Raw genomic sequence first — 20206 nt, forward strand, 5'->3', positions numbered from 1 at the left:
AAAAACAAAACACCCCTCGAAAGATAAAACAGTAAAATCAAGAAAAATGTACAACCCTACTTTAAAACATACAAAAGTTAAAATACTAAAACAGATTAAAATTGTTGCAAAGTATGGACACTGCCACACTAAATGATCAAGTTCTTTTAAATGTAGAACAGGTGTTACGGGGCACCTGTAGTAGTGCCAATTCTGCTGATCGAAGTGGTCGAGTGGGCAGATGTGGCACAAGGCGACCTCATAGGTAAAGTAGTTCCAACTCGTTATGGGCTTTATATGCTAATGTTAACACCTTGAACTTGGTCCGGTAGCAAATTGGCAACCAGTGCGGATCTCTGAGCATAAGTGTATATGCTGACAAGGCCTCACTCCTGCCAGCAATTGTGCTGCAGCATTCTGCACTAACTGCAGCTTCCAGATTAATTGTGAAGGAAGTCCCACATAAGAGTGCATTGCAATAATCTAGTCCTGAAGTAACTAGTGCATGAAATATGGTGGGAAGGCATTCCTGGATGAGGAATGACTGTAGCTGTGGAACCACCCACAGTTGGTAAAAGGCGCTTATAGCTACTGAGGCTACCTGAGCATCCAGTGGCAGATAGATCCAGAAGCAACTCAGACTGTGAACCTGCTCCTACAGAGGGGAGTGCAACCCCATCCAGGGCAGGCAACTGAGACAATGGAGCTACTCATCCACACTGCCAGTGTCTTGCCATGATTCAAGCTCAGCTTTTCTAACCCTCATCCATTTCTCCATGGATGATTCAGATGTTATGGAGAAACGGAGCTGAGTGTCATCAGCACACTGATAGCACCTTGCCCTGAAACTCCCAATGACCACTTCCCAACAGCTTCATGTAGATATTAAACAGCATCATAGATAAGACAGCCCCCTGCGATACCCCAGAATTAGCTGCCAGGGGCCAGAAAGGCACTCTACAAATGCTACGCTATGGACTCAGTCGTGAAGGTAGGACTGGAGCCACTGTAATACAGTGCCCCCAATTCTCATTCCCTAGAGCTGGTCCAAGACGATACCATGGTTGAAAGGATCAAATGCCAAGAAGATATCAAGAAGCAGGTGCAATGTCACACTCCCCCTGCCCTGCACTCTGCAAAGGTCATTCATCAGGGCGGCCAAGGCTGACTCAGTTCCTTAGCCAGGCCTGAACCCAGATTGGAAAGATCTTTGAATTGTAAGAATGCAGTAGACCTTAGGTTGCAGCTGCACCCAATACAGCTCAGAAAGGTCCTTCTGATTCTTTATTCAGAAACCAATTCTTGAGCTGGGAGTCTAGCGTTGCTACCTTTGTTAATGGAAACAACCTGTTTTTGTTAATTTCTGGATTTTACTACAATTATAGTTCCCCGGGCTTCTAAGGACCAAGGTGGCAGAGCACAAGTTCTAGATTTTGTGCAATTAATAGTTTCATGCTATGTCACACAACATTATGCCTGACTTCAATTTACATGATTTACAATCTTGCAACATGTTTGTTAGTATTGTTTCATTTTAAAATAAAACAGAAGAAGCACACTTCAGAAATGTCAGGTAGTCATTGAGATACTAGGGTGGGGGCTTCAAACTTGCCTGTAACTTTACACTCTTAAAGTGAACACTGGCATGAGTTCATTTTATTTCTCTTTAATTTTTGTAAGCCTGTAGCAAAGGCTTACAATATTTTTTATTATACAACCAAGTTACGAATTGGTAATACATAAAGAGAGATGAATTTATACAGTTACTATGGGGCCATCAGTGGGGAATTGTGGGGAGAGGTGGATAAGCTAACTGCCTTTATATCCACCGATGCAGTAGCCAATATTAAGAGCCAATTTCAAATCTGAATTTACTGTAGGGCCATCATGAGCAAAAATTACCTTTGATGTTCTCTTTCTAGTTCCCATTAATGTATATCAAAAATACAACTGGTTCAAATAACAGAAAACGTACCTGACTTTGCTCAAAGCCAGAAATGTGTTCCCTATACAGCACTGGCCAGGATATCCTGCATTTGATACTCAACCAGGTTAATGGTCCCAGCTTTACTATAACCAATTAAAAGAGAATAGCCATAAATGTGCAGATACTACCGTAGGGTAATAAACTAAACCTTATCGTTGACAGCGGTGTGCATTACTAACTTCAAACTCATTCCTTGTCCTAATCCATCAGAAACTTCCTGGCTTTAATAGGCTATAAATGGCAGAAGCTTTGAAGTCCAAGGATTAGGAGCCGTAATAGACAGACTGAATGAAAGACTTAGTGAAACCAAGTTCTGCTATCCTACCAAAGAGCTAGGTGGAACGAACTGTATGCATTTGAATTAAAACAAATTAAATTAAACCCCTCGACAGCAGACCAGGACATTCCACAACCTATCCAAGTGTTAAAAATACATAGATGAAGGGGGTAGCTGGCGGTCACATAAGAAAGTTATTAAAATACATACCTATTAGAAAGTAAAGCTAAATAACTAAGTCTCAGTAAGGAAACAAACCTATGACCTTCAGGGCCAATTATTTTTCATGTCAACAACTTAATATATTTTCAACAGTATATCAATGAAAAAGGGTTATATAATGATCTGCTACAATGAACAGAGTTTTAGTTTAAAAATAGTGAAATACTACTTGGCCATGACAATTTTGCTATCAAATAATTTGGCTTCATCCAAATCTCAGGATTAAATAAACGAACATGTACACACACAGGGGAGAGATGATAAGAAGCCATGCGAGCTTAAGAAACCCAATGATTGTTCTGCTCTCAAGAGGCAGGACACTTATACATTTTATAACAAAGCTTCAGATAGGCTTCTTTTATTCAAAGGTACAAAAATATTTCACCCCAATGCAAAATATTTCAGTATCTATGAACTACATGCATCAGATAAAGCTGACCAGTAATCAACTGATCAATCAGTGTTCACACAATTAACCCCTTTCTACCCCAAATCATTTCTAGTATTCTATTTCTTTGACACACTAAAAGCACAATAGCTCAAAATACTAAAAATAAAGTGCATGTTTTTATTTATATAAATAGAAAGTGGAAACACACACCCAGAAATCAGTGTGTGAACTTGGACAGGGCAACACACACAATTCTGTGTGTATACGTATATGTATGAACCTGTATGTATGAAGATATGAACCCCCACCTACTTCTAACTTCCCTCGCACAACTTCTCTTCCTCAAGAAACACAAAGAGAGGGATCCGGATCCCATACTCCTTCACTATTCTTTTGTCCAGTTGCTAGAAAGAAACAAACAAAAAGGAGAGAGCACTGGAGGAGGATGGACCCCTAAATAAATCTCCACTCCTAAAGCAATTGTTGGAGCTTGGTCTGGGCTGCGGAGAAGGGTGCAACATGCCATGCCCTTTTATTTATCCCAAGCTGACCAATGATTCTGAGAAGTTCTGGTGAACAGCAGTAGGCAGTCAGTGACTTCTTCGCCAAGAAAACTGGAGTGTAGCAGGTTCAAGGCATATGCTCAAGTGTGGAAGGGAAGAGTGGGCAGCAAGTTACTCCATCTTCCTCCTAGCTTGGCAGCATATCCAATCCATGGTTACTCAGCAAGTTATGGCTGGTGCAATCACTTTAGCTTTGACTGTCTTTGACTAGAGATCCATAAGCAAGCACAATAGGCCACAGGGTTTATTCGTTGTAGGCCATTATAACCTGTACTCTCAGCACTCAAGTGCTGTAAAAGCAGTTCACAATCAGGGATTCAGGTTAAAATGGATTGAAATAATCTTCCAAAAGGGCTTGGAGCTGACAAGCAGCCACTTGTGCACTTTACTGAAGAGGGGCTTTTCCACAGCCAGTCAGTACTTGTTGCAATACTTAGAATTCAGGAAGGCTCTCTTTAGACGTGACCTTGTAACTGCCCATTCTAAAGGTAGCTGGGACCACTCCAAACATGGAGTATTTCATCACTTTCATTTGTGGACCCAGGCAGTCAGCCCCTTCTGTTAGATGTAATAAGCCAAGAGGAACGATGTGCTAGTACATAATGCTGGACCCTTCTAATCACCTTGTCTTTGTCCTCATGCCATAGCAATCAAAACACGTACCACAAAACAGGACTGCACAGTGCTCCGAGCGGCTCCCAGACTGCACTGCACAATTTTAGCATTCAGGCTGAAGTAACTACAAGGAATTATCCTTTAAGTACTCAGCAAACAGGTCACAGTATGCCCCCTGTACACCACTAAGCATGTCAAGTTTGGGAGGATTTCTAAGGTGAAAGTTTCATTTGATATACCACCCAGCACTGCTTGGTGGCATCTACTACTACTAGAGGTCAATACCTACCCTTCCTCAACCTCTTAAACTGCATCCTTCATTTTCTGCACACAAAGTTATGTGGCACATGCATATTATACCAAAGGGCAATATGTCAAGAAACGTTGGAATATATATTGGTACATGTACGTTTCATTGTTTAGTTTATTGGAATGGAAATATATGTTCAAAACAGATCTTAAGAAAGAAACACACATTTCTATTTTAATAATAATAATAATAATTTATATGCCACCCATCTGATTGGGTTGCCCCAAACACTCTGGGCGGCTCCCAACAAATTAAAACATCAGACACAGTAAAACATCAAACATTTAAAACTTCCCTATACAGGGCTGCCTTCAGATGTCTTCTAAAAGACAGATGGCTGTTTATTTTCTTGACATCTGATGGGAAGGCATTCCACGGGGTGGGCACAGCTACCAGGAAGGCCCTCTGCCTGGTTCCCTGTAACACCACTTCTCACAATCTAATGTATACTGCGAAAGGACCACGGGTTAAATTAGCTGTGGGAACCTGGTAACGTGAAGGCCACAGTTCCTCATGGGTGGCCTTCCAGGGGCCACATGCCAGTGGCATGTGTGGCCAGAGATAAAAGTGATCAGGCCCAGAAGCATATGAGAGAAGAATAACAGATGAAACTCTTACCTTTATACAGTAGACTAAATTTCAGCCATGCAAAAGCCAGAGGTTTTTACACACACACACCTACATACACACACACCCCTTCCTTCCATCCAGGCAAGCAAGAGGCATTAACAGAGTTCAAGGGCACATTCGGCCAGGCAAAAGCACTCAAAGAGAGTGCTGGGGAGGGGGCATGGCCTGACAGTGTCCTGGAGGCCTGCATCCCTGGGTTAAACATTCTGACTTTGAGAATGCATTTAGATTCTAGAGAATTTCAAGCAATGGGAAGTTCAGCAAAATCAGGCTTCATGCAGAAATGAAATGTTCAATTATACACTTGATAATTATATTACCTCAAAGCAAAAAAGTGAAATTCACTAACCGTCAATTAACATTTACTCATCACTGGTAGATGAACATGCAGTTTGGTTGAGATGGCATACAACATTCTAGGGCCTAAGCAGTAATTTCATGGGACATTTGAAATATACTGATATTAAAGTTCATGAAAAGGTTCACTGTTAAATTTTGGTAGGATTTGCTCTATTTAGAAGAACAAGAGTACAATGAAGTGAGAACTGAAGGTAACAAATAGGGCTTGGAAAAGCAATAAGCACTGGCACACCAGAGTCATTCATGAGATGAAGCCTAGCTTTTAAACAATTGGTCAGTATTTTCATGAGTATGGTCTGGCAGGGAAGGAAAACTTCCATTGGCAAACAGTCTGTGGTTGCTTTTGACTTAATAGCTGAACAGAGCAGCACCCAATATTTTATTTTAAGTGCATATTTTCCTTTTATAGTAATATTTCACAACTTGCCAAGTAAGTGATCTACTTTGTGATTTTGAAAATCTGAACATGGAAGTTGCATAACTTGTTTAAAAGGAGACAAGGGAAGAGAAATAATTTGTGGAGTTATAGAATCAAGTATACTTGTGCCTTAAACCACTGTATTTTAATTTCTATTCTGCTTTTTCTCAAGATGGTTATACTGAAATTAAATTACATTTAGGAATTCACATTACTGCGCATCTACTTAAAATCTGGGCACTAAAAGCCATTAAACAGTGAAGTACAGTATCCACAACGTTTTTCAAAGGCTTCAACTTTCACAGCGTTCTTAACAGAGTTCCACAACTGATGGACAATCACAAAAAATACTTCTCCTTCCTCAATAGTACGGTCAAAAGTAGGCTCCAAAGAATATTGTGCTTAAGCTCTTAAGGCAGGTATGTGAAGCCTTGGTACCACAGACCTAGTTAGGCACAGCAGTGGTCCTAATTTGGCTCATGAGGCAATTTCCTCCAAGCCAACATTGTATATGACATCAACTGTGGTGGAGGTCAAGATGTGGCTGTTAAGGAACAATCAGGAACCTTAAAAGTGGTGCTCCTGATTGTTCTACGATTAGCAGAGCTTGCACCCAGTGCCTTTTTAATTTAGAGGCCAGATGCAAGCCCTGCCAGAATCAGCAACACTCATGAACTCTGGAGAGCAATTGATCCCTGTTGGAAGAGAAGCTTTAAGTCACTGCCAATCAGCGTTTGAGACGTGACTTCAAGCCCCAGTGAGTTCCTTCACAGGCATGGCTTGGATCATCCCCATGCTTATGAAGGAAGCTCTTCTGTTTTCAGCATGACATGACTTCAAGCCAGGGTGTAAAGGAAAAATGGGTCACCTCATAGGAGGAGCTTGGTTCCCCACAACTTACCTTCTGGTGGAACTTTGTTCTGGTTGTTCCAAACTACTAACAACTTTGAAAGGCTGGGCACCTTTGAGACTTCAGTGATGACTCTAAAGAGGCTCTCAACCCGATCATAGGTCAGGACAATAGCAGTGAAGCCTTGCGACTGAGGTGGAATCAGCGGAAGAAATAGTGGATTGCTTACGCTGCTCCATTTCTGCAGAAAGGAAAGAAGTAGGATTAAACAAAGGTCACTTTTCAGTAATAAAATTGGAATAAATCAACTGAATGCAATTTCCATCATTAGGACCAGATCAGCACACCAACACATTAAGCATTTTAGAGGGAAAACTGGTCTTTGAAAGCCTCTTTTTGTGATAAAACACCAATCTCGGTTAAATATAAACATGTTCTGTGCATTTGTTCAAGTCATAATAAAGTATAATAAAGTAATCAAGTATGTTCAGGGCTACTGGAGAATAAAAGACAGATTACTGGAAAACCAGAAAGATTCGGCTACCCTGGCTTGCTTCTTCCCCACATCTCTCTTCCCAAAAGGAAGCTTAATCTTTATATGAATTCAGACTAGGCCAACAAACAGAAAACCAGCCTAGTGCCACAATTTCTGGGGGGGAATGAAGTAAAAAGAGGCAAATTAATAAACCTGACACAAAATGGGCACAAATAAAAAAGAAAACATACTCTTGGTTCAATACAGAAGGATAAAAAAGCAACCTTCAACAAAAATAGGCTTGTTCTATGGTTTTAAACAGTCTACCTTTCAAGCATTTAAAAAAAGAGAGAGGCAAAGATCAACTTTAGTTATTTACTCCACCTAATGTTCCCTAAATACTTTTAAAAGACTTATTTTACCATCATAAGGAAGCCAATTTAGCTGGCAGAGATGCAGATAAGGCACAATAGAGCCAAAATGTAGAGTCCCAACAGAATGCATTTTGTAGTATACATTTCTTTTCCCAGAGACACAATCAAAGTCTAACATTAAAGAATATAGACAGGGGGAAAGCAGATTTTTTAAAAAAATCTAGGCCTATGAAAAACTAGGGAATTAACTTCACCCTTGCATAGGACATTGTAACATATTGGCTAGGATCAACAGAGTCTGATATGCAGCTAAATAATTTTGTTGCACATATGGATATTCTCAATTTTCACTTCCAACAAGAACCACTCACACTTTATTGAAAAATGCTCTAGGGAATCTCCCAACTGTCAGGGGCAGCTGGAAGGGATGTGTGTCCTAAAGAGACCATCCTTGCCCAACCTACTGGTCCTCCAGAAGTTTTGGATTTCAATTCCCTTCAGCCCCAGTAAGCATGGCCCATGATGGGAGATGATGGGAGCTGTAATACAAAACACTACAGAACACGGCAATAGTTTGAACAGTGCTGGATCGGAAGGCTTACTGTGATGCAGTCATCTACTAATGTTCATAGGAAAGTCATTTAGATCTTCTCTGCCATAGAGTTTTGCTAGATCCTCCCATACACTAGTTTTGCCTGGGCACCAAGTTTTTTTATATAGTTTTTTTTTAATGTGGAGCAATCACAGCGTCCTCCACTGCATTTAGGACTTTTAAATAGTAGTAACCAGCACCATGACTAGGGAGTCACTGTAGATTAAATAAAACCAGAGTAATAAGCACCATCTCAGAAAACTGTCAGACAGCACAATTTTGAATCATTTAATGGCATAGCAAGGTCAATGGACAGCTCTGGGTACAGCATGTTAGAGTAGTTCAGTCAGGAGGTTACTGGTGCCTGAATGACAATGGGTATAAAATGGTGCAGTGGTATACCAACAAGAAATGATTAGAAAAGATATGCATTTTTTCTGGAAAAACTAGTCTCTCTCCCTCTGTCTGGAAAAGTATGGTGTTTCCTACAATATTTTTTACAATGTCTGGACAAAACATTAAAAGTAGCATTCTTTCAAGCTTCATGTCTGCAATGGCAAGTTGGGGAGCTTATTTGCCACTTAAAACAAGACGGGGTGCCTACTCATATGTAAGTTGTTCTTTAGCTCTTGTCTTTCACTGTTCATCTGCTAATCATTACATGTATATACATTGGTACCACGGTTTACAAACTTAATCCGTTCCGGAAGTCCGTTCTTAAACCGGAACCATTCTTAAACTGAGGCACACTTTCCCTAATGAGGCCCCTGCCACCAGTGCCCTTCCACCGTTCGGATTCCGTTCTTAGACTGAGGTAAAGTTTGCAAACCAGGACACTACTTCCAGTTTTGTGGAGTTCATAAACCGAATTGTTGGTAACCAGGGCTGTTCTTAAAGGAAGGTACCACTGTACTGCAAATGCAGCACAGGAACAAATGATGGGCAGGGCAGACAAATGACAAATGAAACAAAGCAATCAAAAGCTTCCTTTAAGTAATCTCTAATCAATAGCTGGAGCTCCAGCTTTGATTCATGGCTATGGCAAATGAGGCAAATTGCCTGACCCTCTTTACTACTGATCCCAGTAGGTTTGCCTTCAAAATGAACAATATCATAAAAGCATCGTTTTACTTTTTGATACTAGAACTATGATGGAAATTCTTATAGTACATTTAACATCCAGCACATTTCTAAGTCTAGATAAAGAAATGTAGCATCTAGGCAGCTGTGCCACTTTGTTGAAAGGAGCCCACTGTGTAATTGAGACACTGGCAAAGAATGGCTGAGCTAGAATATGTTCTGCTACTCTGACATCCAACAGTGAACGCCCCCACCTCAAAAATAATCAAGTTTCCTTAGTTGAGAGTAACATTTCAAAAGGGCATTTAGGCATTGCTGAAGCACCATTAAGAGCCAACCCCCTGCTGCCTGCCTGAAAAGTGTGTCTACAGTCTGGGACCTATTGACCTCACTTTCGGCAGGAAATTGGGCAAATTCAAACCTCCATGATTTACTTGAGTCTTACAAACTTCTGTTGGAGAAAGGCAAACAATGCAGGTAATTAACTCAACAGAAGCCTAATTAAATCCCTATTATGGAAGCAGGGCATGAAATTGATGGTGACATAAGGATGGTTCTTCCCAACAATAGAAAACGCATCAGTCAACATTTGTTTCAGGTGCATCCAGGCCTTGTATTGGAGATCACCAACTGATCTCTCTCACTCTCTCTCACACACTCCCCACAACTGGTACTGATGGTATAATCATCCATCACTTTCTTTGACAAAGTGCTGACACTTAGCCATGGCTCAGACAATTCTAACTCACTCCCCACCCCCAGCCGCCAGCCTTCCCAACGCTCAACCAGCTAATATTCATTACAGGAGCCACAGTAATTAACCCAAGACTGATAGGGTATTTATCGTGAATCAGTTTTATGTACAAGCCATATCCAGTTGCAAGTGTCAACTCTGCAATGCAACAGGGCTCTCACATTGCTCGGTCTGGCATTCCTGGCTGTTTGACAGCGGTCTCCTTTCCGCAGACAGCAAAAAAAGCCAAAGCACTGGGATCCAGAACCTGAGTGGGAGGCTGGGAAACTGGCCTAACTTTTGGTGATTTTTTTAAAGCAACATCTCCACAAGAAGCGACTCATTTGTGTCAGACTGCCATTTAGCAAAGAAAAAAACACCAAAACATTTTAAAGTTTCCATTTGCTACTGGAGAATTTATTTCCTTTGCTTTGGCTAAGTGGACTTTCTTCTTCTTTAACTGCATGCAGTATTAAAACTATTTTAAGACTCAATAAAGAATGAAGAAAGTTATCCCACACACAAAAAAGATTCTGATGGAATTCACGTCTCCTGAGATATGAAGGACTCTGAACCTCACCCCACATGGAAAGAGAAAAACTTCATGGGGGGGGGCTAATCTTAAGAGTAATAAGTGAAAATGACTGATTTCCCAATGATTAGTGTATAATCATTTATAGTGTTTGTTTCTGAAAACATCTGTACTCTATCTCCAACACAATTACAATAATTAAAAATACAACAGAAGTTATGTGCCAACAATGCAATACCCAAGTCAAAGAACACTATTGTGACGTTAAACTTATTTTCAAAGGCAACATATAAATATGTTGCATAAATAATCAAATGAAATAAATCCCCAAGACAGAAAGAGAACAAAAAGGAGAAGATAGAATAATGCTCCTGAGCCACTTCGCTGGCACAGACTGGAGTGCAGAAGGAAGATGAAGACCACCTGCCTATTCAGCCTGCACAACCTGCAAGCAGGATCTGAGCACAACAACTGTGATTCCCCACATGTGATTCCCAGGAACTGGTATTCAGGGGTATGCTGCTTCCAACACAGCTAACAGCCATTACTGATAGCCTGATCCTCCATGAATTTGTCCAATCCTCTTTTAAAGCTGTTCAGGTTGGTGACCATCATCACCCCTTGTGGGAGCAAATTCCATAGTTTAACTGCGTGTTGTGTGAAGGAGGACTTTCTTATGTCTCTCCTGAATCTTCTGATGACCAGCTTCACTGAATGCCCCTGAGTTCTAGCACTCATTTTCTTCATGCAATGCATGATTTTATACACCTTGATCATGTCTACACTTAGTTGCCTTTTCCTCTAAACTAAAAAAGTCCCAAGTGTTGTAGTATTTCCTCATAGTGCCTTGCCCTAACCCCGTGATCATTTTGGTTGCCACTTTTCTGAACTTTTTCTGGATCCTTTTTGAGGTGATAGGACATTTTTGTTGAGCTACCCAACACAATTTGAAGATCCTGTTCCTGGTTACTCACTCCTTCAGTCTCGCCCACATGCACACTATGAGGGTGAATATTACTCCCCCATTGCTGGATAGCTAACATGGTGATAATAAAAGTTTTTTTTACTGTTCTCATGAACAAAAGCAGTGCTATTTTCCTTCCCTCCCACAATTTTCTTCTCAGCAGCCATATTTTATTACTTTGTGAAATCATATTCCGCTTGAACCATAACAGACTACTATTATGAAAGAAGTAAGGAGGATTTAATGATACATTGATCAAAATGTTCTTTCCAACACTTTTTTAATACTAAAATTATACTTACATCATTTTTCCAAGGGAGGGTGGTTTTGGGGGGGGGGCTGGGTTGTTTTAAGTATCTATTGTCACCTCAATGCAGTTTCTACTATGAATTACCTGACAATGAATACCTTTATTTTATTTTGTTCTGCAAGCAGAATGTACTTCCACTGAATGCATAGAGACAACATTCCCCCCATGCTTCCCATCCACAACTTGTCAAAGGGCAAACCTGAAGAGCTCCTTCCATTTACAGAAAGAATTTGGATCCAGGAGGCAGCTCCCACTGGAGGAAAGGAGAGTGGCAAAAAGTGACACCTATTTCTCCTTCCCTCTGCAACCCCTCCAACCTCTTACATGATTCTGTAGGGTCCTCAAACCTTCCAGAGCAGATTTTGAGGGGACATAGTGAGGTGTAGGAGGGACCAATGAAAAATGCCTCCTTTATTCCACCTGAGGCTGTGTCTAGTTAGCAAAGTTCTGTTCTGGGGAAGTCTTGATCTAACCCTTAATGCTGTGTTAATTTGCATAATATGTCTTGAACATAATTTCTCTTAATCCAGAATTTGAGTTTCATAATAAATGTCATCAGTCACTTCTTCAGTAAGCAAAGCACTTTAGTTTACCTAGGCTAAAACTAGCACTCAAACTTGCCAAGCAATTGCTTGTTTGTTTTCCCCCTTTTCAGCCAGCATTTTGTAATAACCCAGCAGCCAAGCAGGAACCTGGAACTTCTCTTTAAAACTAAAATCCTGATGATCAGCTAGTTTAAAAGGCGAAAGGGGGGTGGATTCAGTCGCATCCTCCTCCACTCCACTCCTCTTCCCTGTCGACACCTGATCAGTGGAAGTTTGGGTGGTGGCAGCAGTAGGTGTATAAACCAAGCAAAAACTACAGTTTATTTACATTTCAGGCTATAAATTGTGAGAAAGACCAAGTTCAGTAAAAAAAAAAAAAAAAAAAAAAAAACACCCTAAAATTCTAGAACAAGTTTTCTACTATCCTTATCCATGACAAAATAAAAATTGAACTAAGGTGCAATGGTATTTTGTGCATTGCTATTGCTGAGTCTACACATACAAGAAATGGGAGCCTTAAAAAAGAAGTCACCCGCAGAGTATGGATTTCATGCCCCTTTAATTTGGTTTGAGATCTCTCCATGACTGAGAGTTTCCATGTTTTGTTAAACCAACCTGTAATAGGTAGCAAATCTACATTTTTTCATTTACCACTAACAGAAACTTAGCAGCTGTTAGCAACGACAAAATTAGCTTCTACCTAAATGTTGGCATGGCCTTGACATCTAAGCACCATGGTGTCTGTGCATTTTTAACAGTTTCTGTATTTACTCCATTAATTTTAGGGGCAAGTTTCTCCAAAGGTAAGTCATAATTCACACAACCACTATGCCTGTTACTTAGTCCAAACAGACTAGGATCTACAAAGATCTGTTGGCCAGTCCAAAAGAAAAACCCTGTGCTATTTTAATAGCTGTTCGTTGAGGTGTCTCTCAGGGCTGACAAGTTACTCATGTGAAAGGAAATATATTCTCCTCAAATAAGCAGGTAAGTGTCTAGCTACAGAAACACTTGAACATTTCCAATATTTTAACTGATATGTTGAAGTGTCAAGTGATCTGAAACTAAAATGGTTCAATACAGTTTTCTTTAAGTGAACATTTTTGGGCTACCTCTGTGCCAAAACCTTCAATCAAGCTGCATATAGCTATAAAGTGTATGGTCTTAAGAGGCCTTTGTCGTTACCTTGTCCTACAATTTGTAGGATAGATGCCATAAAATTTCACCTGGAAACATTTCTGAAAGATATTCAGCTGATGCACTGTAAAATCTTTTCCAAACAGTATGTTTGGTAAGTTAAAGTACTCATGGCAACAGGCATACCTTTAGTTTTTATATAAAATGCTTTTCTCAGACCACTGCTAACACGATGGCTCGATATAATAATACAGTATTGATATCTATCATCATGACAACTAAACCCACTGGACACTAATAAAACTCATGGGTGTTTTTTGTTTGTTTTTTTAAAAAACCCTCTCAAGATAAGTCCTTTAGAAAAGCAGGAGAGTTTTTCAAAACCTACTATAACTTAACTTTACACGACTAAGGCAAACTGCTTAGACTAGAACAGACAACATATTAGGGACGCTACATTTGACATGAGGTAGGAGAATATATGACAGGTTCAGCTGTTCAGGTATCTGAATCTGTAGCGTGTATAGCATGGTTTTGATACTAATTCCTTGCGTTTGGATAAGTGAATTTTTGTATAACAAGCATTTAGATAGCAGTATCTTTGTGTAATCGGCTCTCCCTGAGTTGCTCAGAGCAACTGACATATTGGTCCCAAGCAATCTTTCCCCAAGATGGCTTATAGTAGAAGAACTGCTTAGTTTTAGCAGTAGAACCTTCATACCATTCTCTGCACTAGCTGCTCTCTCACTCTAACTTAAACATGAGCCATTCTTTGAACTACCGGTATTTATCTGTTATTTCATTTAGTAGGGCATCTCTTTTCCTGTCTCACAGCCAAGTTGCTCTCTAGCAGTCAGTCACAGAGAAAATGGAGGTCTGCTGAGAAAGTACATTTATTGCTCTGCATACAGCAGGTCTCCTGGCGATTATTAAAATAGTGGTGGTTAAACTACAATTTATGACACCCCTTTTGAGAACACTGAAACAGCAATGACAAAACAGAGCCATACATTTTGTACAATGGTGCTCAAAAGGTGGCACAGGAGAACTCCCTAAACATGCAATAAACTGACAAATATGAACACTCCCTTGACTCTGCAAGTGTCATAGGGGTAGTAAACCAATAAATTAAAATTCTCAGTTAAAAGGATGAGGGGAGCCACAGGTATTGTTTTGCTACACACTGGGTTGTATCCAATGGAGTGCAAGAGGACTTCAACTTGCACAACAAGACTTCTGCTTTCATTTCCTCCCTGCTGTAGCACCCCTAAAATCTACTCTGGAGAGTCCCTCTGGAGTAGAAGCTTGTAAGATGTCCTAACTTCTTTATTGGAGATTAGTAACAATTTCAGCTTCTACATTTTGCAATGTAATCATGGAATAGCACTACAATCACCAAAATTCAGCAATAATAATCAGTTTCTATTGTCAGACAGAGCATGCCTACTGAACAAACAGCAATCACTCATTTGCCATCCTGAGTCCAACATTTACTATTCTCAGACAAAAAGCTTTCCCGGCCACTTTCTTGGAAGTACCTCTGCTAACAAGTAGTTCAAATTTCTTAAAGCAGAAACGCAGTGCACTTATCTTAAGAACTGTTTGCAATGGCCAAAATTAGACCTTCTAACATATGACAATAGCTTAAGACTCCCACTTTAAGAGAAATAGTGTAGCAAGCTAATACACAAATATTTCCCTTTAGGCTATATTTTGGACAAAGTTAAGTGAAATTTGTGTTTACCAGCAAAATATAAAATATCAGCAGATCACAATGGGAGTCTATTTTTGAAGAGGCCCAACATATTAAATTTAATAGAAATATAGCTCTACTTACAATTGCTGGGGGATCATTCCATTCTTCATATGATGTGGCAGCATATGGGTAGATCCTGTCATTGATAATCTTGAGGGTTGCCAAAGCAATAGCTTTCATTGATTGAAAGTAAGCTTCCCAGAACCATCTTGCCTGCAAAGAATAATGAATAGTATTTTCACAACATATTTATGTCAGACAGAAATATCAAACATCTGTATATGGTTGAAACATATATGTGTCACATGCAACTGTCGCTAAGAAACTGAATCTAGGATGGGGTTTTGAAGACTAAAGCAGATCTGGTTCTCAGTGACTCCACCATGTTATACAGAAGTTTCTCCTAACACTGGGCTGTTTCAGCCCAGACTGATCCCACAGAGTGATGCCGTAAACACATAGATTCACTAAATCACCACAGCTGTCCAACCTGGAGCCCTCCAGATGTTTCTGACTCCAACTGTCATCAGCCCCAGACAGCATGGCTGAAGATCAGGAAAGATGGGACGTGTGCCCCAAACATCTACAGGACATTAGACTGGGGAGGCCTACTATATACACATCATCCATGCACATTTAAAACTAGTGTGCCAGCTGCACACATTCCTGGAGCCATCCAATCTGGCTACATCTGACGGTCATCTCCAGGCTTGACTACTGTAATTCGCTCTACGCGGGGCTGCCCTTGAAGCTGTCCCAGAAACTCCAGCGGGTACAGAATGCTGCAGCGAGGCTCCTCACGGGGTCTCTGCCATGGGAGCATCTTCACCCAGTGCTTTTCAAGCTGCACTGGCTCCCGGTGGAGTACAGGGTCAGATTTAAGGTGCTGCTTTTGACCTTTAAAGCCCTTCACGGCCTAGGACCCTCGTACCTACAGGACCGCCTCTCCTGGTATGCCCCACTGAGAGCCTCAAGGTCCATAAATAACAACACCCTAGTGGTCTCTGGCCCTAAGGAAGTTAGATTGGCTTCAAGCAGAGCCAGGGCCTTTTCAACTCTGGCTCCGGCCTGGTGGAACGCTCTGCCTCATGAGACCAGGGCCCTGCAGGATCTGATTTCTTTCCGCAGGGCCTGTAAGACAGAGTTGTTCTGCCTGGCCTTTGGCTTGGAGCCAATTTGATTCCCTCCCTCCCTCCCTCCCTCTCTTTTTTTTTTCTTTTCCTTCTCCTCCTGCGATGAGGCTACATTTTAATATTTTAATGTTCCATTATTTTAATGTTGTATTTTATTTTTGTTTTTAAGTTGTAATCATTCATCTTGTTTTTATTATTGCTTGTAAGCCGCTCTGAGCCCGGCCTTGGCTGGGGAGGGTATAAATAAAAAAATATTATTATTATTATTACAATGATGCACACCTTTGTTACATTCATCCATTCATCCTTAGTTACATGCTGCAATGTGCTTTTGAAAAGTGTTTGGAAACTTCGGTGGATCCAAGATGCTGCGTCCAAATAGCTGACCCAAGCCAGTTACAAGGAGAAGAGAAGCTCATTATGACAACAGCTGCACTGGCTACTGGTTCATTTTTTGTCACAATTCAAAGTGCTGGTTATGAACTATAAAGCCATATATGGCCATGAGCCTGGCTGGGCTTTAAAATCTTCTAGGGAGGCCACCTTCACAGGCAGGTTTGCCATGTACCTAATTATAGACAGCAATTTTGGAGTCACTGGTGAGCTTCCTTAGGGAGGATATGGAATAGGCAGGAAAACATGGCCAAAAAGGTTGATCAGACTTGCCTTTCTTGTTCTTTAGACAGTAAACATGTAATGGTAGTGCACCTAAAAAGCAGGAGAGGCAATGGGTCTGGCCCTATTTTATCTTATTTATTTGCTTTTTATTAAATATAGTGTATATACTGTTTGACTGCAAAAACAAAAACAAAAAAACCTCAAAACAGTTTACTGTTTCCTGATAATAAATATACTGTAGAAAAAGCTATTCCTATTCTAGCCGTTTAGAAACAATGGCTACTGGTGCCATATACTGCAAGCAGCCAAATCCAAACTACAGAACTCAAAATGCAAGGATGTACACAGAGAACACATTGTCTTGTTATCATTTTAAATTCACTGCCAATTATCAGAATATTTTTCCAGAAAAAGAGGTGCCAGAACTCACCATGAGCACCTCCCTGGTTCTCTTATAATGGCAATTGCGCCCACCCAAGAGGTGCTGGAACTGAGTTCCAGCGAGTTCTGGCTGAAAAAAGCCCTGAGAATAGGCAATGGGTAGCTTTTTAAAAATGTAATTAATTCATTCCTTGCTTCTCATACAGAACTGCAACAAAACAAATTTGTAAGGACTTGGGAATCAAATTGATTCTGAAAACTATCAACCCCAAAGGAAACATACTTTGCCAATAATCATATCTCAAGTGGTCTGCCCTTACAGAAGTTATTTTCTCCACTTAATTGTTTCTGCAGAGATCTCCAACACAGTTAAGTGTCCAGAAGGCACTTAAATTTAAAGACCTCCCCAAGGCCCAGTATCAGCCAGGAGGAATATCTGCATGTGTTTGTGTAGGACAGCCAGCCAGCAAGGAAAACAGTGTTTTTTCCCTCAACTGCATTGACTGTGCATAAAATTTCAGAGCACGATAAAAAAACAAAGGCATAACACAGCTGGTCATGAGTTACTGATGCTTATCAGGTTGACTTCCTAACTGTGAAGAAAAACCAGCAACACAAATATACCGTATTATTCGCCCTATAGGACGCACTTTTTCTCCTCCAAAAATGAAGGGGAGACCTGGGTGCGTCCTATGGGGCAAATGCAGGCTTTCGCTGAAGCTTGGAGAGCGAGAGGGGTCGGTGCGCACCGACCCCTCTCACTCTCCAGGCTTCAGGAACACATCCGCAGCCTAGCCAGCCCTGCGGGAGTTCCCGCAGGGCTGGCTAGGCTGCGGATAGCAGCTTGCTTCCCGGAGCGCCGGGCGCGCTGAAAACAGAGCGCTCGGCGCTTCGGGAACACATCCGCAGCCTAGGCAGCCCTGCGGGAGTTCCCGCAGGGCTCCCTACGCTGCAGATAGCAGCCTGCCGCCCGGCATGAGGGGCGCCCTGAAGCAGAGCGCCCCGTGCGCCGGGCAGACATCCGCAGTGTGGGGAGCCTGCAGGAGTTCCCGCAGGGCACCCTACGCTGCGGATAGCAGCCTGCCGCCCGGCGCGAAACGCACCCTGAAGCAGAGCGCCCCTCGCGCCAGGCAGGCATCCGCAGCGTGTTGGAGCCCTGCGGGAGTTCCCCGCAGGGCTCCCCACGCTGCGGATAGCAGCCTGCCACCCGGCGCGCCCTGCATGCCAGACAGACATCGGCCAGCCCCACAAGCTCGGGGGACAGCAAGGAGGCGCAGTGCCGCCATCCCGCTGTTCCTCGACCTGGTTCGGTTTCCCCGACCTGGTTTGGGGGGGGGGAAATAAAGGGAAAATTTTTTCCCTTTATTTCCCCCCCAAAAAACTAGGTGCGTCCTATGGGACGGAGCGTCCTATGGGATGAAAAATACGGTAGTCATGGTGAAATAACAGAATTAAAAACAACTTATGAAATTATGCAGTTGTACTGTGTGGCTGAAGACTCTCACTGCTACGTACAGATAAATTATTGTCCTTGAACAGATAAAGTGGTCTCTGTATTACAATAAGCTCTCAAGCAGGACAGGGAATGCTTAGTGTCTATTAAATACAGAGTGCTTTTCTGTGCCTGCAAAATGGAACAAGCCCATTATCCTTTACAAGTTGTCGGTTCCAAGTCCCCTATAAAAAGAACAAGCTCCAACCAGAAGATTCTGAAGATGTAGTTTCTGACACCAATACATGGATTCCCATAGCCAAGTTGTCAGTTAGTTATGAAAAACAGGGTTGACGTTAACCCTGGGTTCATTGCAGAATTCATACAGAAATAGACCTACAACACAGTGCTGGTTTGTCAGTTGCACAGTAGTATGCAACGTCCCTAAATTTCAGCCCCATATCATTTACAGTTTTCTTTCCATTAGTAAAAAGTGCTGGAGGCAAAAAAAATCCCACCAAAGGGGCACTGCCCCACCCTCAACCAATGTTAATGTACTGGGAGGGGAAATTGCCCCCAATGGTATTTCACAGCAAAGATTGACCCAGAGAAGCAGACCTGAATTTTTGTAACATTTCACCACCCTAGGACATACAAATTCAACTTGGGGTAAAACAACAACAACAACAACCCCCCAAAAACCTGTTAGATTCTTAGTTTCTGTTTAAGAATTAATGTGTTAGCTAACATGTCCCACGTGGTTTTTCAAGCAAAAATTGCTCCAGGGAAGCAGATTAAAGTGATATTCTCCTGACACAACACACATGGCTTGTGACAGATGTTCTATAGGTCTGGTTCAGACACAACACTAAGTCTAACATGGTGGTTTATCTGAAAAAATTGTATCTGCTCCACACAAGCCACAAGATGTAGCCAGGGTTTGTGCTTGGCTAACGTCTGGGTTTATTTGGTTCCGTGTGTGTGTGTGTGTGTGTGTGTGTGTAAGCATAAGCCCAGGTAGCCAAACCATGTCTTAGCTCCGAAGAGCATAAAAGCAGGACTGAGGAGAAGCCAAGTGGTTGTGATTTTTATTCCACGTACTGCATACTTGCTTGTTCATGCTTAGTCATGGTTTGGCTTAGTATGACAGGCAAACTGCACCACAGGGGATGTCAAGCTTTGGGTAGAAAACTACCCCATAAATCTGTCTATGGTATGGCCATTTTTTTGTTTTCCTCCCTTCAGTTAATATGTGTATCCTAGTTAATATGTGTCCTTAGCTTAGGCTTCTAAGTAGGAAATCATCAGGAGAACTGTAAGATTTTTTAATAGTTCCTGCATGATGAGAATAATTAAACAAACTAGCTTATGTGCTGCTTTCAAAATGCACAATTGATTTTCACAGGCATTTGGCCTGATTCAACAGGGCTCTTCTTATGTTCCTATCTGTATACTCCATATTCTTTCCATATTCTGTATCTTTTGCAATCAACAAAAACATCCAGAGGCCTTTCAGTTCTGCTATTGGGTGTTCCAAGCTAT

General features: G+C 41.4%; 1 protein-coding gene across 3 annotated transcripts in view; it reads right to left on the reverse strand.

Moving 5' to 3' along the window:
- Nucleotides 1-20206, reverse strand: part of EXT2 (exostosin glycosyltransferase 2) — a 78463-nt gene that overhangs the window by 21151 nt on the left and 37106 nt on the right. For all 3 annotated transcript variants that reach the window (XM_081834934.1, XM_081834933.1, XM_081834935.1), the window contains 2 exons: nt 15182-15313; nt 6654-6843 (listed from right to left, as the gene is read on the reverse strand). In XM_081834934.1, coding sequence (XP_081691060.1) covers nt 6654-6843; nt 15182-15313 — 322 coding nt within the window. The remainder of the gene's footprint in view (nt 1-6653; nt 6844-15181; nt 15314-20206) is intronic.

The sequence above is a fragment of the Podarcis erhardii genome (assembly GCF_964252035.2).
Source record: "Podarcis erhardii genome assembly, chromosome: 1".
In the NCBI taxonomy this organism is placed as follows: Eukaryota; Metazoa; Chordata; class Lepidosauria; order Squamata; family Lacertidae; genus Podarcis; species Podarcis erhardii.